Source organism: Oryctolagus cuniculus, chromosome 5, assembly GCF_051225735.1.
Source record: "Oryctolagus cuniculus isolate XC-2025 breed Fujian yellow rabbit chromosome 5, ASM5122573v1, whole genome shotgun sequence".
Classification (NCBI taxonomy): Eukaryota; Metazoa; Chordata; class Mammalia; order Lagomorpha; family Leporidae; genus Oryctolagus; species Oryctolagus cuniculus.
Window position 1 is genome coordinate 17,864,588 of NC_142871.1, and position 25,780 is coordinate 17,890,367.

A 25,780-nucleotide genomic window follows, 5' to 3' on the forward strand; every position below is an offset into this window, starting at 1 on the left:
TATACTATCTCCACTTTTTGTATTATCATCTCCTGGACTAGATCAGTAAGCTCCCTCCCTATTCTGCCACCTTGGAACCGCGCCCAACCATTCCATATTAGATTGCCCGTGTGCATGCAGGAGTCCAACCAGTTATGTTTGCCCTCATTTTCCCTCTATGGTGCTGCTACGTTCAGCATTTGCTATCCACCAACATCAATAGTTTTCAACTTCCCTCCCTTGGCAATGTGGTCTTAAGATCCGTTGTCATTTTTCTGCTTCTCCTGCTGATTCTAAAACAATAAACTCAATTCTTATTGTATCTGCCATTCTGAGACACACTGACTTGCTCAAAATACATTTGTCGGCCCTTGGGGTCTATTTGATATACCATCTCCTATGTTGTCACACTAATTTTTTTTTTCAGTCCAACGTTGGCAAAATCCTGAATCCCATCAAAATATAAATTTGTCAAAATGTAAATGAAAGCTGCTAATGCAAATGATCCATCCTAGAGAGCTTGCTTAGAATGGAAAAGCTTACAAGCCACAGAGCAGCCTCGCTTTTTCCTCTGGCAGGGTGAGGCCAAGCCCTTAAAAAGCCAGGTGGGTGTTCTGAGAGTGGCTCTGTCCTGGAAGGAACCCAAGCTAGCCTGAAACTGGGGAGAGAGGAGTCTGGGGCTTCAGATTTCACCTAGGCTCCCTAAGAATGCACCCCTCCCCCTGGCATGCATCCCCCAGGGCTCCCTGTCCAGCTTCCCTGGAGCAGCTGGAAGGCCCAGCCTGCAGGGATGGAGTAGCGTGCACTCTCTGATCCAGGTCCCATGCTGCGACCAGGTGCCCAGGGCAGTCTCACTATCCCCATGGGAGCTTCCTTCCTGGGATGTGGCTCAAGCACAGTGCACACATAAGGGACAGGGTGGGAGGTAGAAACATAAGTAAAGTTAGAAACCTTGGACAGCCATTATTAACCATGTCCACATGGGGAGTCAACTACTGTGTCTGCGGTCCCTAGAAGGAGACAGAGGTACCCTCTTCACCTAGCAGAGAGGCATTGTGGGCCTGCACCTGCGTTCACACCTCACATTGGGTGCCAGTGGCGGGCTCATCCTGGGAGTCCCGCGCACTGTCTGCATGGGTAGGGCAGCAGCCCTCTTCCATAAGACACACCGGAGACAAGTTTCAGGGCACACGACAGCTTTATTAACACCAAGCACACCTTGTAAAGGGCAGGCAGAGGGCGCCTAACTGATTCAGGGCAGCACTAATTCTATAGCTGAAGGTGGTATTGGTGCCACTATGCTTCTCAATCAGCTTGAAGGTCACATAGGCTCCTAGCTTTCCAGGTGGGCCTGGGCCACACCCAGGAGTGGTTTACCTGATTGGCAGAGGCAGGACTGGGGGAAACATTCCTGGGGCTCCTGGGCCTGCCAGCACTCAGATAACTGCATGGGCTAGGCAGGCAGTCTCACGGCATCTCCCACAGTGGAGTGCGCTGCATTGGGTCGCTGGGCCATTGGTAGAACAGGGAATGACAAGCACAGCTAGTGAAGAGATATGATCCAAGTCATAGCACCAATGTTCCTGAACTTGGGCTAACGGCTCATGACAGGTTAAAATACAGAATCAATACATAAAAACAAAATGGTACAGAAATCTAACACGAGAAGGAGGGCACAGGTAGTGTCTTGCAGTCTGGATACAAACTCTCACTGGCACGGCTACTTTCAGTCACTCTCCTTCTTATATTCCGTGTTTCTCTTTATAACTTGGATCTTAAACTGGGCTCTTCCAGGTGTCAATGATACAAAGCTTAAAAAATAAAAGGGTCTCTTCGACCAAGTTTCCTAGGACTTCCCTTGTTCCCTCAAGCCTAACGCTTCCATATACAGACTCTGGACCACTCAGCACGGAATCTGGGCTCCTGGGCTAGGCAGGGCCTACATTCTTCCTCAGCCTGATGAGGTCACAGGAGACAGAGGCTTGTCCTGCTTCCCAGAAGAAGAAGTCAGAGGCCAAAGTCCCTGGGTAGGGGAGCTCTCAATGCACACAGCTCGACGTGAGTAGACCCCAGAGGCCCAAGAGGGCTGCAAGCACTTTCCACGGCCCAACAACTCCAAAGGCACCCAGTGGTGAATGTCCCAGATAGGCAGCATCATGTCAGCAGTGCGGTCACTGTGGTTGTGATTCCAGCATCACAGATGGGAGAAGCCCTGGTTAGAGAAAAGACAGGTGATGCCCTGTTCCAGGACAGCCCCGGCTACTCCTAGAGTCCTCCTCCCATCTCAGGAATTCTCCACCCCCCCCCCATCAGATGCAATAAAGAAGGAATCTTCCTCAGATTCTCAGCACAGATGCTATACACCTGCCCACCCGCTCTCCTGCCCTGAGAGTTGACTTTGCTTACAACAGACCTTGCTTGTTCATTTTAACCTTGGAGCATCCCAAAGTTCTCTTCCTGCAGGGGGACCAAGACCTTTTACAGGTTCTCTGGTACCAGGAACGCCCTGCCCTCTGCCTTAGGAGCTGGGTTACAAAATCCTTCCCACCCCTCATCCTGGGAAGGGGTCAGCATCCTCTTTGCTTTGAGGATGGAATCTCTGACAACGACTCCTCGAGTGGAGCGTCCATGCTGCTTGCTGCCCACAAACCCTGTGCCTGTGTTCCTGTGCCCCAATATCCCGTGACTGGGCCCTGAATCTGCGCTACACAATCCTGAGCTGGCTAAGCCTTCTTCAACCCACAGGCCATGAACCAGCTGCTGAAACCTGGTGTAGGAAAGGGCCCCCCCCTCCCTCTCCCTCCACCAGGCTGGCTCCTGACAGTGAGAATTCATTAGAACTCAGGGCTGAGCTGGTCCCAGTTAATGCTTCTGAGGGACATGAGGACTGATTTCCTCGTCTCATTTCCAGAATGAGACAGTGCAGTCCAGGGGACAGGACTGGACTTGGGGAATTCCCTCTGCCATCATCCCACCCAATCCCATCTGCCCTCTGCTCCCCTCCCAATGCTGCCCTCCATACCTGTCACTCAGAATGGCTCCCCTTGCACGACAAGGAGGACTGAGCTGGTGAGGAGCAGGAAAAAGGCCCAGGGCATGGGCATGGTGGCCGTGGCCTTGGATGCGACTACTCCTAAGGTTGTGGGTGGCCGCGCTGAAATGGAAGCAGAAGACTGGAGGCCCCCATCCAGACTCCAAACCCCCAGGAGAGGCCTTCCAGCTCCTGCTCCTGTTAAAGGCAGCCGTGCACACAGCTGGCACCTATACTGAGCAGCTGCTGTGACAGGTCCTGGGGTAGCAGGGAGGGAGGATGGGAAAGATCTGCCAGAGAGGAAGCCAGGGTGACCATGCAGACCATCCCTCCTGGGAGGCCAAGACAGGAGAGGCTGCGGGTGGTGGCCAGGAAGGGAGGCAGGAGCTGGACCTGGAGATGGTTCTGAAGGACCAAAGAGAGAGAGCAGAGGAAATGGGAGAACTGGTATTCTAGGAAGAGGGGATGGTGATGGGAGAAGGTCTAGAAACAGTGACAGGCATGGGTGGATGCCAGCAGGAGGGCACGTGAGGGGACTGAAATACACACCGTGAGGAAGAGATGAGCAGGAGGAGGAGGAGAGGTGTGAGGGAAGACACAGCGGTGATGCTCCTGTTGTCATAGGGAGGGACACATCACACTGGATCATGTTTTCAGACACTCAGGCTCACACACACCTGCACACAGAACCCTACCCTGGCACACACACAGCACAGGACACTCACAGGCTCACACAGCACACATAAATCGTCACACCCACACTCTCATTCATACACACCCACATTCCCACACCACACGCACCAGCATCCACACCCTTACATACACACACACCCATACCCTCGCATGCACACACACCTGGGTACAGCACACTCACATGCACACAGCACCCACACCTTGCATGCACACACTACGGTGGCGTCATCTCATCTCCAGAAAGCACCCCTTCCCGCCACCCCATCCCTAGTTACCTGTAGTCTCCAACATCACCTTCCAGGGCAACAAGAATTTCCCCAGCCACCTTGGGCAGTCTCCTATGGACACCCTGCTTAATTTGTCAGTCAGCTGCCTGTCATTCTCCCAGGTCGTCTTATTCCAGCTGGCCCCAGGATGAACCTCTGTCCACTTTCTGGTGTTTGGGTCAAAGAGGAGGCCGATCTGTCCACCGAAGCTGAACTGCCAAGACCCGTGCCTGCCGCCGCTGGCTCCATGCCAGCAGCACATCCTGCCCTGCAAGCTCGGGGGATCTGCCCCCATTGGAAAGACATTGTCAGAGATCAGTCTTGACAGGTCCTCTGACCCACCTGGGATCCACTTCTCCCAACCGTCCCTCTGGTATCTCCTGGCCCTGCTCTGTCCTCTGCATCCTGCACTTCCTCCTGGGGCACTTGAGTGGGGCCAACTTGCAACTTCACAGGAACATAAGAAATTCCCCGTGCCCAGATCAGTCTTGACAGACCCTTTGCCCCACCTGGGATCCTCCACTCCCGTCCCCTTTTCATCGCCTCGCCCTGATGTCCTACCACTCCTGCCCTGTTGCTGGGCCTCCAAAGGAACCCCAGTATCCATTTCTGCACATGGAAATCTTCAGTCCTTATTCACAAACCTGCCCTCTGCCCAGGGACTTTCAGGCTCACCCTTGCTTGTGGAATGTTTCATTTCAGCCACTTGCTGATTGAGGGTGTCCACCACATCTCGCAGCATTTCTGTCTGCTCTGCCCAGTTGTCAATGGCATCCACTTTCCTCCCAAGGGGGTCAAAAAAGCTGATCTGAGTGAAGCTGCAATCACAGTGCAGAATCATCCTGTCATCCACGTGACCTTGAACATCACACCGTTGCTGTCTGGGTCTGGCCTTGGGATTGACAGTTATGTTGTAGCAAAGGGAGTGAGCATCTGTGGAAGAGAAACACGAGTGAGGCGTGGGGATGAGAAAGGACTCACACTCAACCTCTCCCCCAGCTCCAAGTCTAAGGAGCCCACCTGAAGGGCAGGGATGGGACGCATGGAAATCAGTTCCCGCCATGGCAACTCCATCACTGGCTCCCGACTTTCTGCCACCTGTGCTCCTTGTAATTCATTCAGGTTCTCTGCCCAAGTACACAGCGTCCTCACCTGGCCCACTAGACTCGGAGGGGGCTGGTGACAGGAGTCCTGTGTAAGCATACACAGTACCTAAGCTCACACGCATCTGAACAGAAACTCCGACACCACGTGATAAGAAAGTGCAAACCACATGGACATTCCAGAAAGCTGGCGCAGACGATGCTGGCCCAGGCAGCAGCAGGGGAAGCCTGGTGTGGGTGGTCCCTGGACAGCCACTGTCTTCTCCGAGCTTCTAGCCGAACTGACTCCAAGAGGCAAAAGAAAGACCAAGACAGGTGTGCATAGGAGGGAAGCATTGAGAAACACGGTTTCCAGAGTATGGCAGGAGTGGGCGATCAGGGCAGATCAGTCAGCTGGGGGGTCCTACAGAGAAGAGTGTGAACAGACAGGTGGACATACAGGAGTGCACCTGTCACCTGAGTGCACACACACATGCTCCTACGTGGACCCAACCAGGGCTGACACCACACACCGGGAAGAAGCTGGCAGAAGCAGTTAGCACAGTGGCTGGATGATGACCGCCTCCCCTACCCGCACCTGAGGCCAAATCTCCTGTCCAGACGAGGACTGAAAACAGCAGCACTGAGCGGGACCCAGTGAGAGGAGAGGAAACTCTTTCTCAGGAAAGGTCAAGGCAGTCACAGGTTTACAGTGAGAGACAGCAACAGCTTTTACTGCAGGACTCTGGTTGTAGAAAAGCCTGGGTAACTCGGGGAATGAGCACACGAGGACTCCAAAACCCACCACCAGGAACCGCAATCTCCACGCGCATCCCATGGACACTGGTCCTGGGTAAATCACAGAACTCGAGCCCAGATCTTCAGTTTCCTGAGCTGGAGCCACCCGTGCCCCTTGCCTCTGAGGAACTCCTGGTGGGGTGCAGGAGCAGGGAGCCTGTCCACTGATGCCAGTGCAAGGCAGCACCACTCACTCCGAGATGAGCTCACCCCTCGGCTGCAGGGAGTATCCCCATGTGGACCCGGGACCCCGCTGGACAGCACAGGAGTAGCAGTAACGCTGCAACCACAGGACCCCACTCCTCTCCCTGCGGCCACCAAAAGCCACCGCAGACAGAATCCACTGCTGACTCTCACACACACAGTGTGCCTGAACACAGGTTGGGGGTGAGGTGCCTGAACACAGGTTGGGGGTGGGGGGATGGTGTCCCCACTCCTTCGACTTAGGGTCCTGGGCTGGGGGTGTTCTTGCCTGGGGCGGCCTCAGGCAGGGGATAGGCGCCATCGCCATCACCATCAGGTAGGGGAGAAGTCAGGACCTGCCAGATGAGAAAGGGACAGATTGGACTGGAAGCCCAGCGTTCCTGGTCCCGTGCTGAGACTGGCTCAGAGGCTCACAGGGACTCAGCAACTCAGGAGGGAAGTGTCAGGATGAGGCTGTGAGGGGTGCCACAGCAAGTAGGCGCTGAGAGGTGCCATAGCAAGTAGGCGCTGGTGGTTGGAAGGGGAGTTTGTGGTTGCAGGCGGGGTCGGGGGATGGCCGCAGTCGCCTCCAGGCAGGGTGCGCTCTCATCCGCGTGCCCCCTGGCTCAGCGCCCACCTTCCCCAGGACGGGGCTGGGGCTCCAGCAGTTTCCACACCCCCTCCCATCCTCCTCCTGTGACTTCTGGGAGAAGCCTCCACAGGGAAGCGCAGGCCCGCGAGGAGGTCCCCATCCTCTCTCCCTGCCCTGTGCCCTGCCCTGAAAGCACTCACCGGCCGGCGCCCGGAGCCAGGCTGCCAGCAGAGGCAGCAGTAGAAGCAGCAGAGAAGTGAAGCGGTGCCCGGACAGCAGCTCCATCCCTGAGTGAGTGTCAGCTCGGAGGCGTGTGAGCCGCGGTATTTAAGCACCCCACGGGCACCGCCCCTCCTCCCCTTTACGAGCCAGAGCGAGCGGTTATTGGCTTAACGGAGGGTGGAAGGGAGGGTGGAAGGAAGGGAGGTTTCTGACTGCGGCTGAGAGAAAGGACTTCCTTTTTTGCCATTTGTTCACCCTCCAATGGCCGCCGCAGCCGGCGCGCTTCGGCCGGCACACTGTGCTGATCTGAAACCAGGAGCCAGGTGCTTCTCCTGGTCTCCCATGGGGTGCAGGGCCCAAGCACTTGGGCCATCCTCCACTGCACTCCCTGGCCACAGCAGAGAGCTGGACTGGAAGAGGAGCAACCAGGACAGAATCCGGCGCCCCAACCACAAGGCGGAGGATTAGCCTAGTGAGCCGCGGAGCTGAGTCTAAAACAGGGGGCAGGGCTGTCTCCCACAAGGTAAATTCCAGCGCTGTTGTTGGAAATTTTTCTCCCTGTTGAAGTTTGCTGCTTTCGTTAAATGTGTGTGAGATTTCTCCTGTCTCTTTTACTGATTTTCTGCTCGCGTCTTTTTGAGCAGTTTTTTTGTTTGTTTGTTTGTTTTCAGTAGTTGGAGGGGCAGCAAGTGAGAAGCTCAGTCCCCTGCCAGACAACTCGACCTGCCCTGTCCTGCCCTGAGTGCTCAGAGCTAACAGGGCTCTGGTGTTAAAGGGGTGCGGAGGCTGCGCAGCCAGTGGCCAGTGGAGTTGCTCCTTGGGACGCTTCTGTCCAATCCAAAGGCCAGAGTCCAGCACCTGCACGGTGGCCCAGACCACGGTGTGCATAACAGAAAGCCTTAAAGCTGTTCTCCAAGTCAGATTCAGAAGTGATTTGGCTGTCCTGTTTGAAGCAGCCTTTTGCATTTTTCCACATTTCCATTTTCCAAATGCCTTCATGGTTAATCAGTGGTGGCTTTTTGGCACTAATTTGTTATCTTTTTTATTTTCGTGCCTTTTTCAAGGACAATAACTTAGTGGGAATGTTCGGGTTTTGCTGTCCAGAATATGTTTGGAGTTTATTTTTAGCTCTTTCAGCCTTGCACAGGTTTTATCCCCACCACCATTGGCTATTTTCACCACTTCTGCTGTTTAATATTATTAAATTAATGACATGAAAAATGTTTCTTTTTCCATGCTTATACATCCTGATAAAAGTGGTCTAAATGTGAATGGGGAAAACACACACTTTCTAAGTAGTCTCTTTCTTGAGTCTCTTTTGAGCCCTGCACTTCCTGAGGGATGGCAGTTTTATTCATTGCTGGCGGGCAGAGCCAAAGGCAGCCAAACGCAGCGGGAGCCCATCGGGATGGGCATCGCCGCCTTTGCGCCCAGGGGCCCGGCCAGCTGCACCCTCCGGCGCGCCAGCCACGCTCGGCGCCACGATGCTTATGTTGAAAATATAGCTACACGCTCCACTGTCCCTGGCTTGTAAATCAAAACAGTACATCTTGAACATCTTCCAAGAACGGATTTACTTCTTTTGAACTCTGCCTGGCGTTGGTGGCGTGACTGTATCACGCTGTAGGTAATCCATCGTCATCTGTTCATGAAGTGAAAGACTGGAAGGCTGGAGCTGTGGCATAGCGGGTAAAGCCGCCGTCTGCAGTGCCGGCATCCCACATGGGCGCTGGTTCTAGTCCCAGCTGCTCCTCTTCCGATCCAACTCTCTGCTATGGCCTGGGAAAGCTTTAGAAGACGCCTCAATCCTTGGGCCCCTGCATCCACATGGGAGACCCTGAAGAAGCTCCTGGCTCCTGGCTTCAAGTGGCTCAACTCTGGCTATGGCAGTCATCTGGGGAAGTTAACCAGGGGATGGAAGATCTCTCTCTGTCTCTACATCTCTGTAACTCTGCCTTTTAAATAAATAAATAAATCTTTAAAAAAAAAAAAAAGTGTCACCAGTTAATTACTGTAACAAAAGAATGAGAGGAAGTTGCTGCACACCAGTGTGGGGACCAGCAAGAAGAGGAAGCACAGCAGAGGAGCTTCCTGAGGGCGGGGCCAGGCTGGGGGTGGGGAAGGCCATTGTGGGGACAGTCTCACAGAGAGATGCTCACTCACTACGCAGTCTTTCTGCAGACTTAGAAGCTGGGCTTGTTTGAGCACATCTGCTTCTGTAAATTTGACTTTGGGGGTGTTTCAATATTTTACAGAATTAAGATGTCAAATCAAATTTGACAAAAAGCGATCTCTGAATATCAACAGCAAAATAAAATTAACCTCTCTACACACTAATTTCATTGCATAACCTCACACACCGGTACTCGATGCTAAGTGAATCTTGTTGTAACCCCTCCACATTTTATATCCTTGCTGTTGGTAATCTCAGCTTGACTTTTGTAAATTTGTTTATTTGAAAGGCAGAGTTACAGACGAAAGGAAGAGACAGAGAGAGAGAGGTCTTCCATCTGCTGGTTCACACCCCTGATGGTCACAATGGCCAGGGCAAGGCCGAGTGGAATTCAGGAGCTTCCTCCAGGTCTCCCACGTGAGTGCAGGGGCCCGAGCACTTGGGCCGTCTTCCGCTGCTTTTCCCAGGCCATAGCAGGGAGCTGGGTGGGAAGTGGGGCCGCCAGCAAGAGGAAAGGAGGCTGCAGAGAGGAAGGAAGGCAGGACCCCAACACAACCTTGAAAGTGGCTGCTTGCACTTGTCTGAAGCAGCTGCCCACAGTTATCCTGTCTAGGGAGGGAAGGTGTCCTAGGCTCTGCCTCTGTAGCTCCAGTCATAAATCCGTCCTAGAAATCTGCCCCAGGTGTCTCCTTTACAAACACACGGGACCCACCAACATGGTCCTAAGTCACTTGGGCTGCAGTTTAAACCCACCAGTGCTGTATCGGTTACTGCATGAGGCTGATGAACCCACAAATATGGTGAGAAACCTGGGTTCCAGGCTCAGTCTCAGGAAATGATTCCCACTGAGGCGGCGGGCATTAAAAAGCTGTTTTCCCAGCACTCTGGCCTCAGAATCAGTCCTTAATGCATTCAGATCTGGCTAAAAAGCCCATGAGAGTATTTCAGGCATGGAAAGCCAAGACACTCTGGCAAAAAAAAAATGACCTAAAGATCTCTGTGAGTGAGATCCCAGTGGAATGAACAGGCCATCAAAGAAGGAGGTACCTTTCTCTGAAGGGAGGAGAGAACTTCCACTTTGACTATGACCTTGTCTAAATATGATCAGAGTCGGCGAACTCAAAATGCTTCCCTAGTCTTGGCAACTCATGACAAGAGCCTCGGGTGATTACTGACATCATAAATAAGAGTGTGAATTGTTCAATCAACAATGGAAGTCACTGTGCACTTACTCCTTAGATAGGATCTCTGTCCTTAATGTGTTGTACTATGCGAACTAATGGTAAAACTACTACTCAAACAGTACTTTATACTTTGTGTTTCTGTATGGGTGCAAACTGTTGAAATCTTTACTTAGTATCTGCTAAATTGATTTTCTGTATATAAAGATACTTGAAAATGAATCTTGATGAAGAATGGGATTGGAGTGGGAGATGGGATGGTTGTGGGTGGGAGGGTGGTTATGGGGGGAAAAGCCACTATAATCCAAAAGTTGTACTTTGGAAAGTTATATTTATTAAATAAAAGTTTAAAAAAAAAAAAAGCTGTTTTCCACCCTCCGCTGTCTCGGGGCCAGTTTTCCCAGCCGGGTTTCTGTAACACTCAGAATCCAGGCATTGCTCATATGGGATCTGCGCACTGTAGGCAGCAGCTTTCCCTGCTGGGCCACAGCGCCGCCCCTACTTTAACTACTGCTGATGATGCACACTAATCTCAGAACAGGTTTCTCACTAAGGCTTTGCTCTGTGGCTTTTCAAGTTGGTTTGTTTTTCCTAGAAGTGCATAAGCCAATTGGAAAGAGGTTCATGGACCACTGAGTTTTCTTTTTAATAAAATGTGCATATGTATGTGCAAGTGCTTACTTTCAGAACGCAGAGAAGGTTCTGTGCACTCTGCCGTAACCAGGTGAGCGCTCACACTACAGCACGAAGCACCTCTCAATCACGGTTTTAGCACAACATTCTCTGGAACGACCACATCACAAAATATGCAAATCTCTGCTCTGCTTATGAGCAGCCCTGGCCATGCTTTTGTGGTCATCTGGGCAATGAACCAGCAGATGGAAGCTATCTATCTCTGTGTGTAACTCTGCTTTTTTTTTTTTAAGATCTATACTTTATTTGAAAAGGAGAGGAAGAGTGATCTCCCATCTGCTGTTTCACTCTCCAAATGGCCACAATGGCCAGGGCTACACCAGGCTGAAGCCAAGAACAAAGAACTTCAATTGGGTCACCCACATGGGCGCAGGGGTCCAAGGGTTTGAGCCCTCCTCCACTGCTTTCCCAGGCACATTAGCATGGAGCTGGATCAGAAGTAGAGTAGCTGGGACTCCAACCAGAGCCTGTGTCACAGGCAGCAGCTTAATCTGTTATGCTATAACACTGGCCCTGTAACTCTGCCTTTCAAATAAATAAATAAATCTTTAAAATATGTATAAAATGCTTAGTGAAAAAGTTATGTCATAAAGTATACGCATCACGGTAATTTTTAACTCTTTTTTAATTAATCTATTTATTTGAAAGAGCAACAGGAAGAGAAAAAGAGAGAGCTTCCAACCATCACTTCACTTCCCAAATGGCCTTAACAGCCTGATCTTGGGCAGACTGAAGGCAGGAGCCAAGAACTCCATTTGGGTCTCCCACATGGGTGGCAGGGTCCAGGCACTTGGGGCATCTTCCACTGCCCTTGCAGGCGTATTTGTAAGGAACTAGGTCAGAAGCAGAGTAGCTGGGACTCTGATATAGGATGCCGCTGTCACAAGCAGCAGTTTAACCCACTGTACCGCAACTCCAATCCCTACACTAACATTTTTAAATAAATGCGTCCAGACTTGTGTGAGACCCCTGAAAGGAAATAGAGCTCAGGTAACTGAGTTAGCTTACATTGATTTTATTTAGTTCTTTGATATGTGTAATGTTCCTTTTTTTAAGAGTTATTTTATTTATTTGAAAGACAGAGTTACAGAGAGAGAGAGAGAGAGAGAGAGAGGTCTTGCATCCATTCGTTCACTCCCCAGATGACTGCAATGGTCAGAGCTGAGCTGATCTGAAGCCAGGACCCAGGAGCTTCTTCCTAGTCTCCCACACGGGTGCAGGGGCCCAAGGACTTGGGCCATCTTCTCCCACTTTCCCAGGCCATAGCAGAAAGCTGGATTGGAAGTGGCACAGCCAGGACTCGAACTGGTGCCCATATGGGAGGCTGGTGCTGCAGGCCAGGGCTTTAACTGGCTGCGCCACAGCACAGGCCTCTAATATGTGTAATTTTCAAAAGGTCATGATGACCTCGTATCAATTTTATAATCATAAATACAAGTGGTTATAAACAGTCTCTTCTCATGTCTGGTTCTTGCCGTTAATCTTCACCACCACTCACGGCTTCAGAAATTCTGCTTCTCTGATGCCATTTGGATATTTGCAGCCTCAAGCATTGTTCACTTCTGCCTAAGGACAGTGTGGTCAGGAATTCTAGCTTGGGGCCGGCGCTGTGGCATAGCAGATAAAGCCGCTGCTTGCAGTGCCGGCAACCCAAATGGGTGCCAGTTCCAGTCCTGACTGCCCCACTTCCGATCCAGCCCTCTGCTGTGGCCTGGGAAAGCAGTAGAAGATGACCCAAGTCCTTGGGTCCCTGCACACACGTAGGAGGCCTGGAAGAAGCTCCTGGCTCTTGGCTTCGGATCGGCGCAGCTCTGGCTGTTGCAGCCAATTGGGGACAGAACCAGCAGAGGATGGAAAACACCTCTCTCTCTCTCTCTCTCTCTCTCTCTCTCTCTATTTCTCTGCCTCTCCTTCTCTCTTTGTGTAACTCTGACTTTAAAATAAATAAATAAATAAAGTCATTTTAAAAAAGAATTCTAGCTTTTAGGTGAGGGGAGTGACTCTGAAACTCAAAAGGACAGAACAAACCTTGTAAAGGGAAAAAAGGAAATTCTCAGAGGAAGTAGCAAAAAGTTGAAGAATTCTCAGCGTTCTCAACTTCAGCTTTCTGGCTCAAGATATTCACATTGCAGAACTCTGAGCACTCTGCAAATAGGAGTACTGAGCCACTGTGGGGAGTATGCTACGTGTTACACACAAGGTCTCATGGGCACTGTATTAGGAACAAGGACAGCAGTGTTCCACAGTGGAATTAGGTTTCTGCACCTCTCACTATGGATATCACGGGCTGGATAAAGTTGTGACTGCTGGTCTTGTGTGCTGGAGGATGTCTGGAGGAAAGTCAAGCCCATCAGGTGCCGGTCACCCCTAATTGGAGGGCAAAGTGAAGCCCTGTTTGCTCGGGAGTATGCAAAGCCCACTCCTGTGAGTTTGATGGCAGTCCTAGAAGAGATTCCTGAACCAGCTTGTGAAGGCCAGTTTGGAGTGAGGTATGCAGAGGTAATAATTTTCGTTGAAATATTTTTCATTTCAATTGTTTAAATTTTTACTTGTTTATGAGATTTATTTATTTGAAAGAGTGAGAGAGAGAGAAAGAGGGAAAGGCAGGCACACAACCACACACACACACACACACACACAGAGAAAGAGAGAGAGAGAGAGATCTTCTATCCACTGGTTCATTCTCCAGATGCCCACAAAAGCCAAAGCTGGGCCAGGCCAGAGCCACCCTCTTCCACTGCTCTCCCAAGCACATTAGCAGGAAGCTAGATGGAAAGCAGAGCAACCGGGACTCAAATCGGTGCTAGTATGGGATGTTGGCATCACAGGCAGCAGCTTAACCTGCTGAGCCACAGCGCCAGCCCCAAGCTAAAATCTTTGGTTAAGGTGTAGTACTTGTTTCCTTTGATGAGGTACAGAACAATACTTCAGTGCACAGACGGCATAAGCCAGTCATGCCTGGCAAGCTGCTGTTTGTTCTCCTCATCCTTGCTCCATGTTTGGCCCCCACCGTCCCATTCCTTCTAGTTCTTGTATGCAAGACATTAGTCATCCCCCATGCTTGGGCCATAGCAACCGGCTCGCTCTGTCTGTGTCTTAGCACCTATTACCTGACCTCCTTCTAGCCCTCTTCCCCCACCCTCCCCAGCCTGTAGCAATCACTATGCTAAGTTCAGGTCAACTGTTTTGTTAGCTTCCACATATGAGAAAAAACATACCGTATTTGTCTTTCTGAGTCTGGCATATTTCACCTAACATAATGATCTCCAATCCCACCCATTTTGCTACAGATGTCAGAATTTCCTTCCTTCTTTTTATGACTAATACACCATTGTGTACATAGACCACATTTTCCTTATGCATTCACACATCAGTGGACACTTAGGTTGATTTCATAACTTGGTTATCGTGAATAAGCTGCACTGAACATAGGAGTGCAGGCATTTCTTTTAAATGCTGATCTCAGTTCTTTTGGATATATTCCCAGATTTGGAATAGCTGGATCAACTAGCAGATCTACTTTTACTTAGGTACTTGAGGAAGCTATGAGAAAATACAGAAATTCACAACATATACACACACAGAAATGCAGAGTCTCAAAAAGGCCCTTACACCTCAGCCTGTTTCCTGTCCCAGAGAAAGGCAATCAAAATCAAAGAACAAAAACCAGCAGACCCTGTGGAAAGGAGAGAATCCGACATTCAGAGTTACTACATCAGTAGGTTCCACTGTCCCATTTTTATAAGAACATCACAAGACATACAAAGAAATTTAAAAAGCCCCATTCAATGAAAAAAACTACACCATCTCCCAGAAAGATAGGAAGGCAGGCTTGCTATACAGACGTTAAAACAACGCTCTTAAAGATCAGAAAGACAAATAAAGGCACAGAGAGAAAGTTAAGAAAACAATGCGGGGCCGGTGCTGTGGCAAGGTAGGTTAATCCTCCACCTGCGGCTCCAGCATCCCATATGGGCACCAGTTCTAGTCCCGGCTGCTCCTCTTACAATCCAGCTCTCTTCTGTGGCCTGGGAAGACAGTAGAGGATGGCCCAAGTCCTTGGGCCCCTGCACCTGCATGGGAGACCCAGAGGAAGCTCGTGGCTCCTGGCTCCAGCCATAGCGGCCATTTGGGGAGTGAACCGGCGGACAGAGACCTTTCTCTCTGTCTCTCCCTCTCACTGTCTGTATCTCTACCTCTCAAATAAATAAAAAAATAAATAAAATATTGTTTTAAAAAAGGGAAAATGCATGAGAAATTGGAAGTTTCAATAAAGAAACAGAGAACCTCAAAAAGGACCAAAAAATGAATTCTAGAGCTTAAAAATAAAAACAAAAAGGAAAAGCCCCCTAGAGGGACTGGAACACAGATTGGAGAGGGCAGGAGAAGGAATCAGAGAAGTGAAAGTTGGACAATTGAGATGATCGTCTCTGAGGAACACTGTGCACACAGCCTAGCGTCCCACGTGTGTGCTCTGTGGATCCCAGAGGAGCAGAGAGGCAGAGGGGAGAGGCGATTCTCTGAAGAAATACTGGCTGAACACGTCCCAGATTGGAGGTCAGCCTTCCATATAAACGTGCAAGAAATCCAACGACCTCCAAGAGACTCCTGCAAAGACACACCACGACCAAACTGCAAGCAAAGGCAAAATCTTCAAAGCAGCGAGAGAGAAGTGGCTCCTCCCACACAAGGGAGCCCGAGTGAGCTCAGCAGCAGATTGCTGTTGGAAGCTTCAGGTCAGGAGAGGGACCCACCTGCTCAGGAGGCAAAGTGCTAGCAGCCGTCCTCCAGGAATCCCACCTCTGGAAAAGCACTCCTTCCTAAGTGAGAGAGGAGTGAAGACACTCACAGGTCAACAAAGCTGAGGAAGGTCCGCCTCACTAGACTCGCCCTGCCAGGATGTGTAAGGGAGCCCAGTAAGGTGAAATAAAGGGACACTAAGTAGTACGAAGCCACACGAGGAAACAAGGCTCTCAGAGAAGGTACACACGTAAGCACTGTAAGAGTTCGTGTTGCTCTACTGTGTGTTGTAGCTCCATTTCTTGTTCTCTACAGGATTTAAGAGGTTAACACTTTTTAAGGAAACTATTAGTAGCTCTAAAGCTGTGGTTATTGCAACCTTGATTTGTAACTCTACATTTTGAGGTATGAAAAAGCGATCAGTAGTTGATGTTTTTGGACATACGATGTATAAATATATCATTTTGTGGTATCAATAACAAAACGATTGGAGATGGAGAAAATAGGAATGTGGTTGTAGGATCTTACTGAAGTTAAGCTGGCAAAAATTCAAACTAGAGTATTACATCTACAGAATGTAGAATGTAGCCCCCAAGACAACTGCAGAATACATACAAAAGCAAATGAGAAGGGAATTAAAACATTTCACCTCAAAAAAAATCAACCAAACACAAAAGAAGGCAGGAACGCAGGAAATGAGTGATGAAAACCGATAGCACATACAGAAAACTAACAGCAGAAAGAAGTCGCTCTGCCTTATCAGGAATTACTGCAAACATGAATGAATTAAACTCTCCAATCAGCAAAGTGTCAAAAGTCAATGATAAAAACGTATGCTAGCTCCAGGAGACTTACTTAGATCCAGAGATATAAATGGGCTGAAAATAAAGGGATATCCAATGGTGGAGCTAGAAATGTGCTGGGGATTCCAATTCAATCTTATCAAGGAGGCATGTACCAATGCCAGCGCACTTGGTAAAATGATAAGTATAACTACATAACCGATCAAAAAGAAGGGTAAGTGTCAAAGATATTTCACAAATAAGACCAGTGTAAGCAAATAATGAAGGATAGAATTAAAAGGGAGAGAATGATCCTGCGGGGGAAGCAGGACACACAGCAGACTCATAGAATGGCAGCAGTCCTGCCTCAGAATCAACCCTTGGGGCATTGGGATCTGGATAAAAGGCCCATGAGAGTCTCACAGGCATGGAAAGCCATGACACAGTGGCAGAAACAACCTAAATGAAAGATCCTGGTGAACAAGACCCCAGCAGAAGGAACAGGCCATCAAGGAGGGAGGCGCCTTTCTCTGAAGGGAGGAAGGAACCTCCACTGTGATATGGCCTTGACTAAAGTTCAGAGTCGGTGAACTCAAGGGGCTTCCATAGCCTAGACAGCTCATAGCAAGAGTCTCGGGTGATTGCTGACGTCATAAATAAGAGTGCCAATTGTTAAATCTACAACGGGGGTCACTGGGTACATTCTCACTACATAGGATCTCTGTCCTTAATGTGTTTTACTATGAAACTTAAAGACAACACTACTAGTCAAACAATACCCTATACCTTGTGCGGTTGTGTGAGTACAGCCTATTGAAATCCTTGCTTAGTATATACTAAGTTGATCTTCAGTATATGAAGGTAATTGAAAATGAAACTCGATGTAGGGCGGGATGGGAGAGGGAGTAGGAGAGGGGAGGCCCACGGGAGGGAGGGAGGTTGGGGGGGCACAACAATACCAAAGTTGCACTTTGTAAATTCACATTTATTAAATAAGAAAAAAGAGAATAAAAGGATAGAAACAGATACTTTGGGGGCAGGCACCTCCTGGCAATTAGGGCACTCATGTCCCTCATAAGAGGACCTGGGTGTGATGCCCCCTCCAGCTCCTGACTCCAACTTCCTGCTAATGCAGACCCTGGGAGGCAGCAGTGATGGCTCATGTAATTGGGTTCCTGCCACTCTTGTGGGAGACCCAAACTGAGTCCAGTCCCAGCCATTGCAGGCATCTGGGGAGTAAACCAGCAGATGAGAGCACTCAGTGTGTGTCTCTCTCCTCTCCTTCTCTCAAACAAGTAAGTAAATAGATAGATAGATAGATAGATAGATAGATAGATAAATAAATAAAACCCTGGGGAGGAGCAGGCATTTGGTCTAGGGGTTAAACCACCAATTATGATGCCCATGTCCCACACTGGAGTGCCTGGGTTTAACTCCTGGCTTCACCTCTTGATTCCAGCTTCCTGCTAATATGGATGCTAAAAGGTAGCAGGGATGGCTCAAGTGATTGGGTTCCTGCCACCCACGTGGAAGATCCAGATTGAATCCCCAGATCCTGACTTCAACCCCCTAGCTGTTGTGAGCACCCAGGTGAGACCCCAGTCCCACCCTCAGACTGCTCCCCCCCTCTCTGGATATTCTACAAACAACCTTGGTTCTGGGATGTTCCCCTCCAACCTCGGCCCCTCACCCCACTGGCTACCAAGTTCTGCCTTCTCCCCAGGAGGACTCTGCCCATCCTTGGTCACTGGACACGTCCCACATCACCCAGGATGTCCTGGCTACTCACTGTCTGCTGAGTGTCCAACAACTTTCTGGGATCCAGTGACTGCTGAAAACATAGATGGCCAAAGCTCAAGGTATCAACGTCAGCATAACCTAGTGCTTCCCACAGTGTCCAACACTGTGTGTCCCTCAAATAGTCCAATATCCCAGGTGGGTTTGCTCCATGTTTGTCCCACAGCCTCTTGGGAACCAAACCATGGGTCAAAGAGAGAACAAGGCCCTCTGGGTACTGATGGAGCATGAGGGGTCCACGCTGATACAAGGTGGTGTCCTTGGGGAGGGAACAGTGCTCCCACCCTGCAGTCAAGATGTTGTGTTGGCCAAAAGCAGACGGGTACCCTGATGGTCCAGCAGTTCAGCCCTGGGACAGATTTCTCTCTTTTTGATCCAGTGAAAGCCACTGGACCCTGTTCATCCTAGAGCCAAGGGGACAGGGGAAATGTCACACTGAGGGACTGCCCAAGTATTCCAGATCGCACAGTCAGGTTGCTTTTACTGGCTTTAGAATCCTCTGTGTGCTGGGCCACAACCCCAGACGTCGTGACAGGTAATGGGAATATAGCGAGCCCACCCCCCCAGTGTGAGTGTCTGTGTCTGTGTGTACAATAGCCCATGTGTGTGAATGGTGCATTGATTTCCTGGTTGCTTTACTGAGAATGGAGGCAGGGACTGCCACGGGGCATTCTGTCCCTCTTCCCTTTTCCACCTCACCCCAATAAACAATGACTCATTGGTCCCAAATCTAAGTATGTCTTTATGTCTCCAGGCCTCTTTTCTGGAACATGTGTCAACATCTCACACCTGGCCTTATTCTTCCTTCAAAAATGCCACCACCTGAGAAGCTTCCATCCAACTCCCCAGACCCAATCTCCCTCTCCCTCTCTCTCTCTCTCCCCCTCCCCCTTTCAAATAAGCAAAGAAATAAATTCTTTTTTTTTAAGACTTTATTTATGTATTTGAAATTCAGAGAGAGAGAGAGAGAGATGTCTTTCATCCGTTGGTTCACTCCCCAATTGGCTGAAATGGCTGGAGCTGCGCCAATCCGAAGCCAGGAGCCAGGAGCTTCTTCCAGGTTTCCCACATGGGTGCAGGGGCCCAAGGCCCTGGACCATCTTCTACTGCTTTCCCAGGCCATAGCAGAGAGCTGGATTGGAAGTGGAGCAGCCAGGACTGGAACCAGTGTTCACGTGGGATGCCGGCACTACAGGTGGTGGCTTTACCCTCTACACCACAGCGCAGGCCCCATAAAATCTTTTACAATGGGCTAATAATTTAAGCAGACATTTCTCCAAAGATATACAAATGACCAATGAGCCTATGAAAAGATGCTCGGTGTCATTAGCCCTCAGGGAAACGCAAATGAAAACCACAAAGAGACACCACCTCACCATCATTTTGGCAGCTGCCATCAAAGACAGGCAATAGCAAGTGTTAGGGAGGAGTGCAGAGCTGTGTGCTGGCCTGTGCTGTGGGGCAGAGGGAATGGAGAGGGAGAGGGAGAGGGCAGCTGAGAGTGTGAGGGTAGGAACAGGGTAATTGTGAGTGCTTACATGGAGCCTTAAGACAGACCGAAGCAGATGTTGCAAGAGAGGCAGGGCTGGTGAACTGCTCCTTCTCACTGAAAAGAACTGGAGATCTTTCATTTGAAAAGAATTGGAGAGCTGAACTTCCAAGGAATCCCATCCAAGAAAGACCGGCATTTGGTAGCTGCCAGATGGTGCCACTTGGGTTTGCCTGGTGATAGGCCAGCTCTGCGGGCTCCACCCATGCTCAGAGGAGCTGAGCTGGTTTCTGCTGATAAGAGTTTGTCCACAGGCCATGAGAACACACCTGAGGTTCTGAGGGAGGAACAAACTCAGTGCATTAGATTTCCTCGTGGGCGCTTTTGAAGCAGGAAGCCACCTGCTGAGAACTCCTGGGGTAACAAATCAGGGGACAGGGTACCTTCCTTAGTGCGATGCTGGCTCACTGAGGCACAAAAGGATTTTTTTTATTTATTTTTTTATTTTTTTTGACAGGCAGAGTGGACAGTGAGAGAGAGAGACAGAGAGAAAGGTCTTCCTTTGCCGTTGGTTCACCCTACAATGGCCGCCGCGGCCAGCGCGCTTCAGCCCACGCACCGCACTGATCCGATGGCAGGAGCCAGGTGCTTCTCCTGGTCTCCCATGGGGTGCAGGGCCCAAGCACTTGGGCCATCCTCCACTGCACTCCCGGGCCACAGCAGAGAGCTGGCCTGGAAGAGGGGCAAATGGGACAGAATCCGGTGCCCCGACCGGGACTAGAACCCAGTGTGCCGGCGCCGCAAGGCAGAGGATGAGCCTAGTGAGCCAAAGCGCCAGCCGCACAAAAGGATTTTAAAAAGTCATTGGAAAGTGGAATGAGGAGATAATGCCCTTTTCCCAGGCTTGTTTTGAAGAGTTCTTATGTAATTCAAATACCGGTGACAGGTGACAGAGTGATCTAAAGTTATTAACACAAACGGGCTTCTTTTAAGACCTCTAAAATATGTAGAGGCTCTTATTTATTTGGAGACCCAACACATATGTGTACTGCAACACATTTTAAGAATCATAGATGGGGCCTGGCATTTTGATGCAACACTGGCATCCCACATTGGAGCCTCGCTTTAAATCCTGGATGCTCTGTTTCCAATCCAGTTCCCTACAAAGGAGCCTGGGAAAACAATGGATGGTGGCCCAAGTACTTGGGAGACTCAGATGGAGTTCTGGCTCCTGGCTTCAGCCCAGTCATTTGTGGAGAGGACCAGAAGATGGAAGATCTTTCTTTTCTCTCTCTCCCTCTCACTCTGTCACTCTGAGTTTCAAATAGATCAAATAAGTCGTTTACAAAATAAAAATCATAGATACTAAGTTCAATTTTTTCCTACACTGTTTGGAGATTTCTAATTTTGACTTTGAAATTCTTTGGCTAAGACAGAAAAATTTATCAAAACTGAAACCAGATTATTATCCTTTTTACATTTAGTTTACAGATTTATTTTTTTGTTTATTTGAAACGCAGAATTACACAGAAGGAAGAGACAGAAACGGATCTTCCATTCACTGGTTCACTCCCCAAATGGCTGCAATGGCTGGGGTGGTGCCAGGCTGAAGCCAGGAGCCAGAAGCTTCATCTGGTCTCCCACGTGGGTGCAGGGGCCCAGGCACTTGGGTCATCCTGTACTGCTTTCCCAGGTTTGTTATCAGGGAGCTGGATTGGAAGTGGAGCAGCTGAGACTCAAACTGGCACTCAGATACCGGCATCACAAGTGAGAGTTTTAATCCACTATGTCACAACACCCACCCCTGTCTTTGTACATTTTAAATTTATGTATATTTATCTCAATAAAAAAGGAAACCAAAAAACAAGATATTTTGTTATATAAATAAATAAACCATTTATTTATGGGAGATCATGATTTCTGAACAGTCGTTCTATAAATTTAGAATTCTTGCGAAATGAGAAAACTTACCCCATGCATCACCATCAATGGCCTCATAAATATTAATCTAGCAATTAGACAATTTCATCAAAGGCATTTTTTGTGGATGATTAAGCTTTTCTCATTTCTATTATAGAGTTTCTGTTGGGAACTTTGTACACAAATCTGCACAGTGACCAAAAGTTTCTCGCTGGCCAATTTCAGTTTACCTCAACTTTTATATTTCACAGGTCTTACCCCCAACAAACCACCTGAACTCATTACTATTTTGACTCTTTTGTTTCCTTTTCTGCATCATTTGAATTATTTTCTTAACTAGATGCCTTGAGGGTTATAGTTAGCGTCTTAGCCAAGTTCACAATCAGGGCACTTTCACAACCATGATGTTCCATTCCCTGCCTTGTGCTATTCTTGTCAAACACATCACATCTTTACACAATATAAGCCCAACAACACAGTGTTCTAATTATCATTCATGCAGTTATCTTTTAAATCAGACAGGTAATGACAGAGGCAAACAGATGCACATTAGTGTCCTCTGTCATATCCCCGGTGTTGGCACCTGTGTCTAACTCTTGATGTCTTCACCTGGATTCATGTTACCGTCTGAGGCTCAGGCTGGGACTCAGAGGACACCCTGTGGGCTGGGGCTCCAGCAGCCAGGGCATTGAGGATGCCGCGAACCTGGGGTGGGCAAATGGGACCCTGCTCAGATCTGGGCCCTAGTTCCTTTGCAAGTTGTCCCTGGCTGGTGGTGTCACTGAGGACACCAAGAAAAATTGAGCAGCTGGGGAAACAGATGACTCAGAGCCAGTAAGTCCCCTTTGCACACAAGTTGGCCAACTCCTGTGTGAAAAAAAGCTCATCTTCTACAGTGCTGTCTCATGCAGGCAGGGGAAGTGCAGAAGTTGCCTGAAAGGGGGGGGGGGGTGCAGAATGGTGTCCCCACCCCTTAGACTTAGGATCCTGGGCTGGGGATTTGCTTGCCTGGGGTGTCCTCAGGCAGAGGATAGGCGCCAAGGGGTAGGGGAGAAGTCAGGACCCGCCCGATGAGAAAGGGACAGATTGGACTGGAAGCCCAGCGTTCCTGGTCCCGTGCTGAGACTGGCTCAGAGGCTCACAGGGACTCAGCAACTCAGGAGGGCCGTGGCCTGATGAGGCTGTGAGCGGTGAGGCAGTGAGTGGACACTGGTGGGTTGAAGGGGGAGTTTGTGGATGCAGGCAGGGAGGGGGATGGCCGCGGTCGCCTCCGTGCAGGGTCCGCACTCATCCAGGCTCAGCACCCAGTTTCGGAGGACGGGGCTGGGGCACCCACCAGCAGTTTCCACCGCCGCCTCCCATCCTCCTCCTGTGACTTCTGGGAGAAGCCTCCACAGAGACGTGCAGGCCCGCGAGGAGGTCCCCACCCTCTCTCCCTGCCCTGTGCCCTGCCCTGAAAGCACTCACCGGCCAGCGGCACTCAGAGCCCGGCTGCCAGCAGAGGCAGCAGTAGAAGCAGCAGAGAAGGGAAGCGGTGCCCGGGCAGCAGCTCCATCCTGGAGTGAGTGTCAGCTCTGGAGGCTTGTGAGAGCTGGTATTTAAGGACTGCAACTCCCCTCTTTCAAGGGCGGTTATTGGTGGAAGGGAGAGAGGACCTTCCATCGCTCTGAGGCAATTGTCAGGCTCCTTACAACTTCCTCTTTCAAGTTTCAGGCTAGCATTGAGTCTGAGTCTAAAACAGAGGGCAGGGCTGTCTCCCACAAGGTAAATTCTAGCGCTATTGTTGAAGGTTGCTGCTTTCCTTAAATGTGCGTGAGATTCCTCATGTCTCTTTTTCTTATTTTCTGCTCGCACGTCTTTTTGAGCAGTTTTTTTTTTGTTTGTTGTTTCTTTTCAGTAATTGGAGGGGCAGCAAGTGAGAAGCTCAGTCCCCTGCCTGACAACTCAAACTACCCTGTCCTGCCCTGAGTGCTCAGAGCTAACAGGGCTCTGGTGTTAAAGGGGGGTGGAGGCTGCGCAGCCAGTGGCCAGTGGAGTTGCTCCTTGGGACGCTTCTGTCCAATCCAAAGGCCAGAGTCCAGCACCTGCACGGTGGCCCAGACCACGGTGTGCATAACAGAAAGCCTTAAAGCTGTTCTCCAAGTCAGATTCCGAAGTGATTTCGCTGTCCTGTTTAAAGCAGCCTTTTGCATTTTTCCACATTTCCATTTTCAAAATGCCTTCATGGTTAATCAGTGGTGGCTTTTTGGCACTAATTTGTTATCTTTTTTATTTTCCTGCCTTTTTCAAGGACGATAACTTAGTGGGAATGTTTGGGTTTAGCTGTCCAGAATATGTTTGGAGTTTATTTTTAGCTCTTTCAGCCTTGCACAGGTTTTATCCCCGCCACCATTGGCTATTTTCACCACTTCTGCTGTTTAATATTATTAAATTAATGACATGAAAAATGTCTAGTTTTCCATGCTTATACATCCTGATAAAAGTGGTCTAAATGTGAATGGGGAAAACACACACTTTCTAAGTAGTCTCTTTCTTGAGTCTCTTTTGAGCCCTGGACTTCCTGAGGGACAGCAGTTTTATTCATTGAACTTAAATGTGTGGTCTCAAGGGAACACCAGAGAGAAGAGTCATTGTGGTTCACAAACAGTCAGATACTTGAAAAATAAACTACAAAGGGTACTTTTTGGTTCAAGTTATCTATTTTTCCTTCAAAATTCCTTTTTAGATGTTCTTTGAAGATCATATTGATGATGCCAAATAGTGCGGTCACTTGCATGGCCTTGGTTCTGCTTCGTCCTATGCACAGAATGGCACAGGGAAGTTCATGAAGAGGAAGCCGACGAGCAGTCATGACACGAAACAGTCCTTTTATTCTCTCTGAGCTACACACATGCCTGTATATTCTAACTGCCTTTTCATATTCTCAGGCCTGCACTGCCAGCTTCCTGGGCGCACCACGGCTCTCCGCCCACGCGACCTTGACTCTGTGGTGTTGGGTGCCGCTGCCCCAAGGCAAGAGTGGCAGGTTACAGGAATTGAGAGACAGCGGGACTAGCTGCGCGCGAGCCAGGGCGACTAGCTGCGCTCCAGCCGCGCCCTCCCGTGCGCCAAGCGAGCTACCCTCCGCAGCACGATGCTCATTTTTGAAAATACAGCTACAGGCTCCGCTGTCGCTGGCTTGTAAATCAGAACAGTACGTCCTGAACATCCTCCAAGAACGGATTTACTTCTTTTCAACTCTGCCTGGCGTTGGTGGCGTGACTGTATCACACTGTAGGTAATCCGTCCTCATCTGTTCATGAAGTGAAAGACTGTCGCCAGGGGCTGGCGCTGTGGCGTAGCGGGTAAAGCCGCCCACTGCAGTGCCGGCATCCCATATGGGTGCTGGTTTGAGTCCCGGCAGCTCCACTTCCCATCCAGCTCTCTGCTGTGGCCTGGGAAAGCAGTAGAAGATGGCCCAAGTGCTTGGGCCCCTGCAGCCACGTGGGAGACCTGGAAGAAGCTCCTGGCTCCTGCCTTCCATTGGCTCAGCTCTGGCTATGGCAGTCATCTGGGGAAGTTAACCAGGGGATGGAAGACCTCTCTCTCTGTCTCTGCATCTCTGTAACTCTGCCTTTTTAAATAAATAAACAAATCTTAAAAAAAAAAAAAACCTGTCTCCAGTTAATTACTGTAACAAAAACAAAATTCTGCAATAACCTTCCCTGGCTAAACCTCTAGGCAATTATTGAAAAATAATAGAGATACAGAATTGATATAAGAATTGAAAACAATTTACATACATGTCATTTCACAGGTTGAAACACTAGCCAAATACTTGTCACTATTAAGACAAGCTTAGGCAGAGGACAGTGGAATATATACTTATAGTAAGATTAAAAATGATGTCACTTTTCTGAAAGACAATGTGACACTATTTTATCAAGAGCCTGAAATGTCAGTGTAAAATTAAGAACATTAATTTTTGTATGAAAAGTTCTAATCTTAGCCATGTGGATCATGAGAATGTATGCCAATTACCTATTGGTTTGATTATGAAATGTGAATATACTAACGTGAGGAAGTAAATATAGGGGCTGGTGTTGTGGCACAGTGGATTAAGCCACTGCTGAGACACCAGGATCCCATATGGACAACCAGTTCCCTGCTGTGGCCTGGG

At 49.4% G+C, this 25,780-nt stretch overlaps 1 protein-coding gene and 1 long non-coding RNA gene across 7 annotated transcripts; one reads left to right on the top strand and one right to left on the bottom strand.

Moving 5' to 3' along the window:
• Positions 1-1,158: 1,158 nt before the first annotated feature.
• Positions 1,159-7,141, bottom strand: LOC138843113 (UL16-binding protein 1). The gene is made up of 5 exons (XM_070074603.2): positions 6,825-7,141; positions 4,645-4,902; positions 3,979-4,254; positions 3,002-3,133; positions 1,159-2,191 (listed from the first exon to the last, which is right to left on the bottom strand). The coding sequence occupies exons 1-4, from the start codon at positions 6,907-6,909 to the stop codon at positions 3,009-3,011; spliced, it is 744 nt and encodes a 247-aa protein (XP_069930704.1). The 5' UTR covers positions 6,910-7,141; the 3' UTR covers positions 1,159-2,191; positions 3,002-3,008.
• On the top strand, positions 7,082-25,273 carry LOC127488290 (uncharacterized). 6 transcript variants are annotated; one of them, XR_011388936.2, is made up of 5 exons: positions 7,082-7,369; positions 9,309-9,436; positions 17,875-18,005; positions 18,139-18,274; positions 21,222-21,605. It is a non-coding gene; the product is annotated as an uncharacterized LOC127488290 (long non-coding RNA). The 6 variants fall into 6 exon arrangements; XR_016233632.1 differs by lacking the exon at positions 21,222-21,605 and adding an exon at positions 18,967-19,147 and having other exon boundaries at positions 7,092-7,369; XR_007915893.3 differs by lacking the exons at positions 9,309-9,436; positions 21,222-21,605 and adding an exon at positions 24,549-25,273.
• Positions 25,274-25,780: the final 507 nt, after the last annotated feature.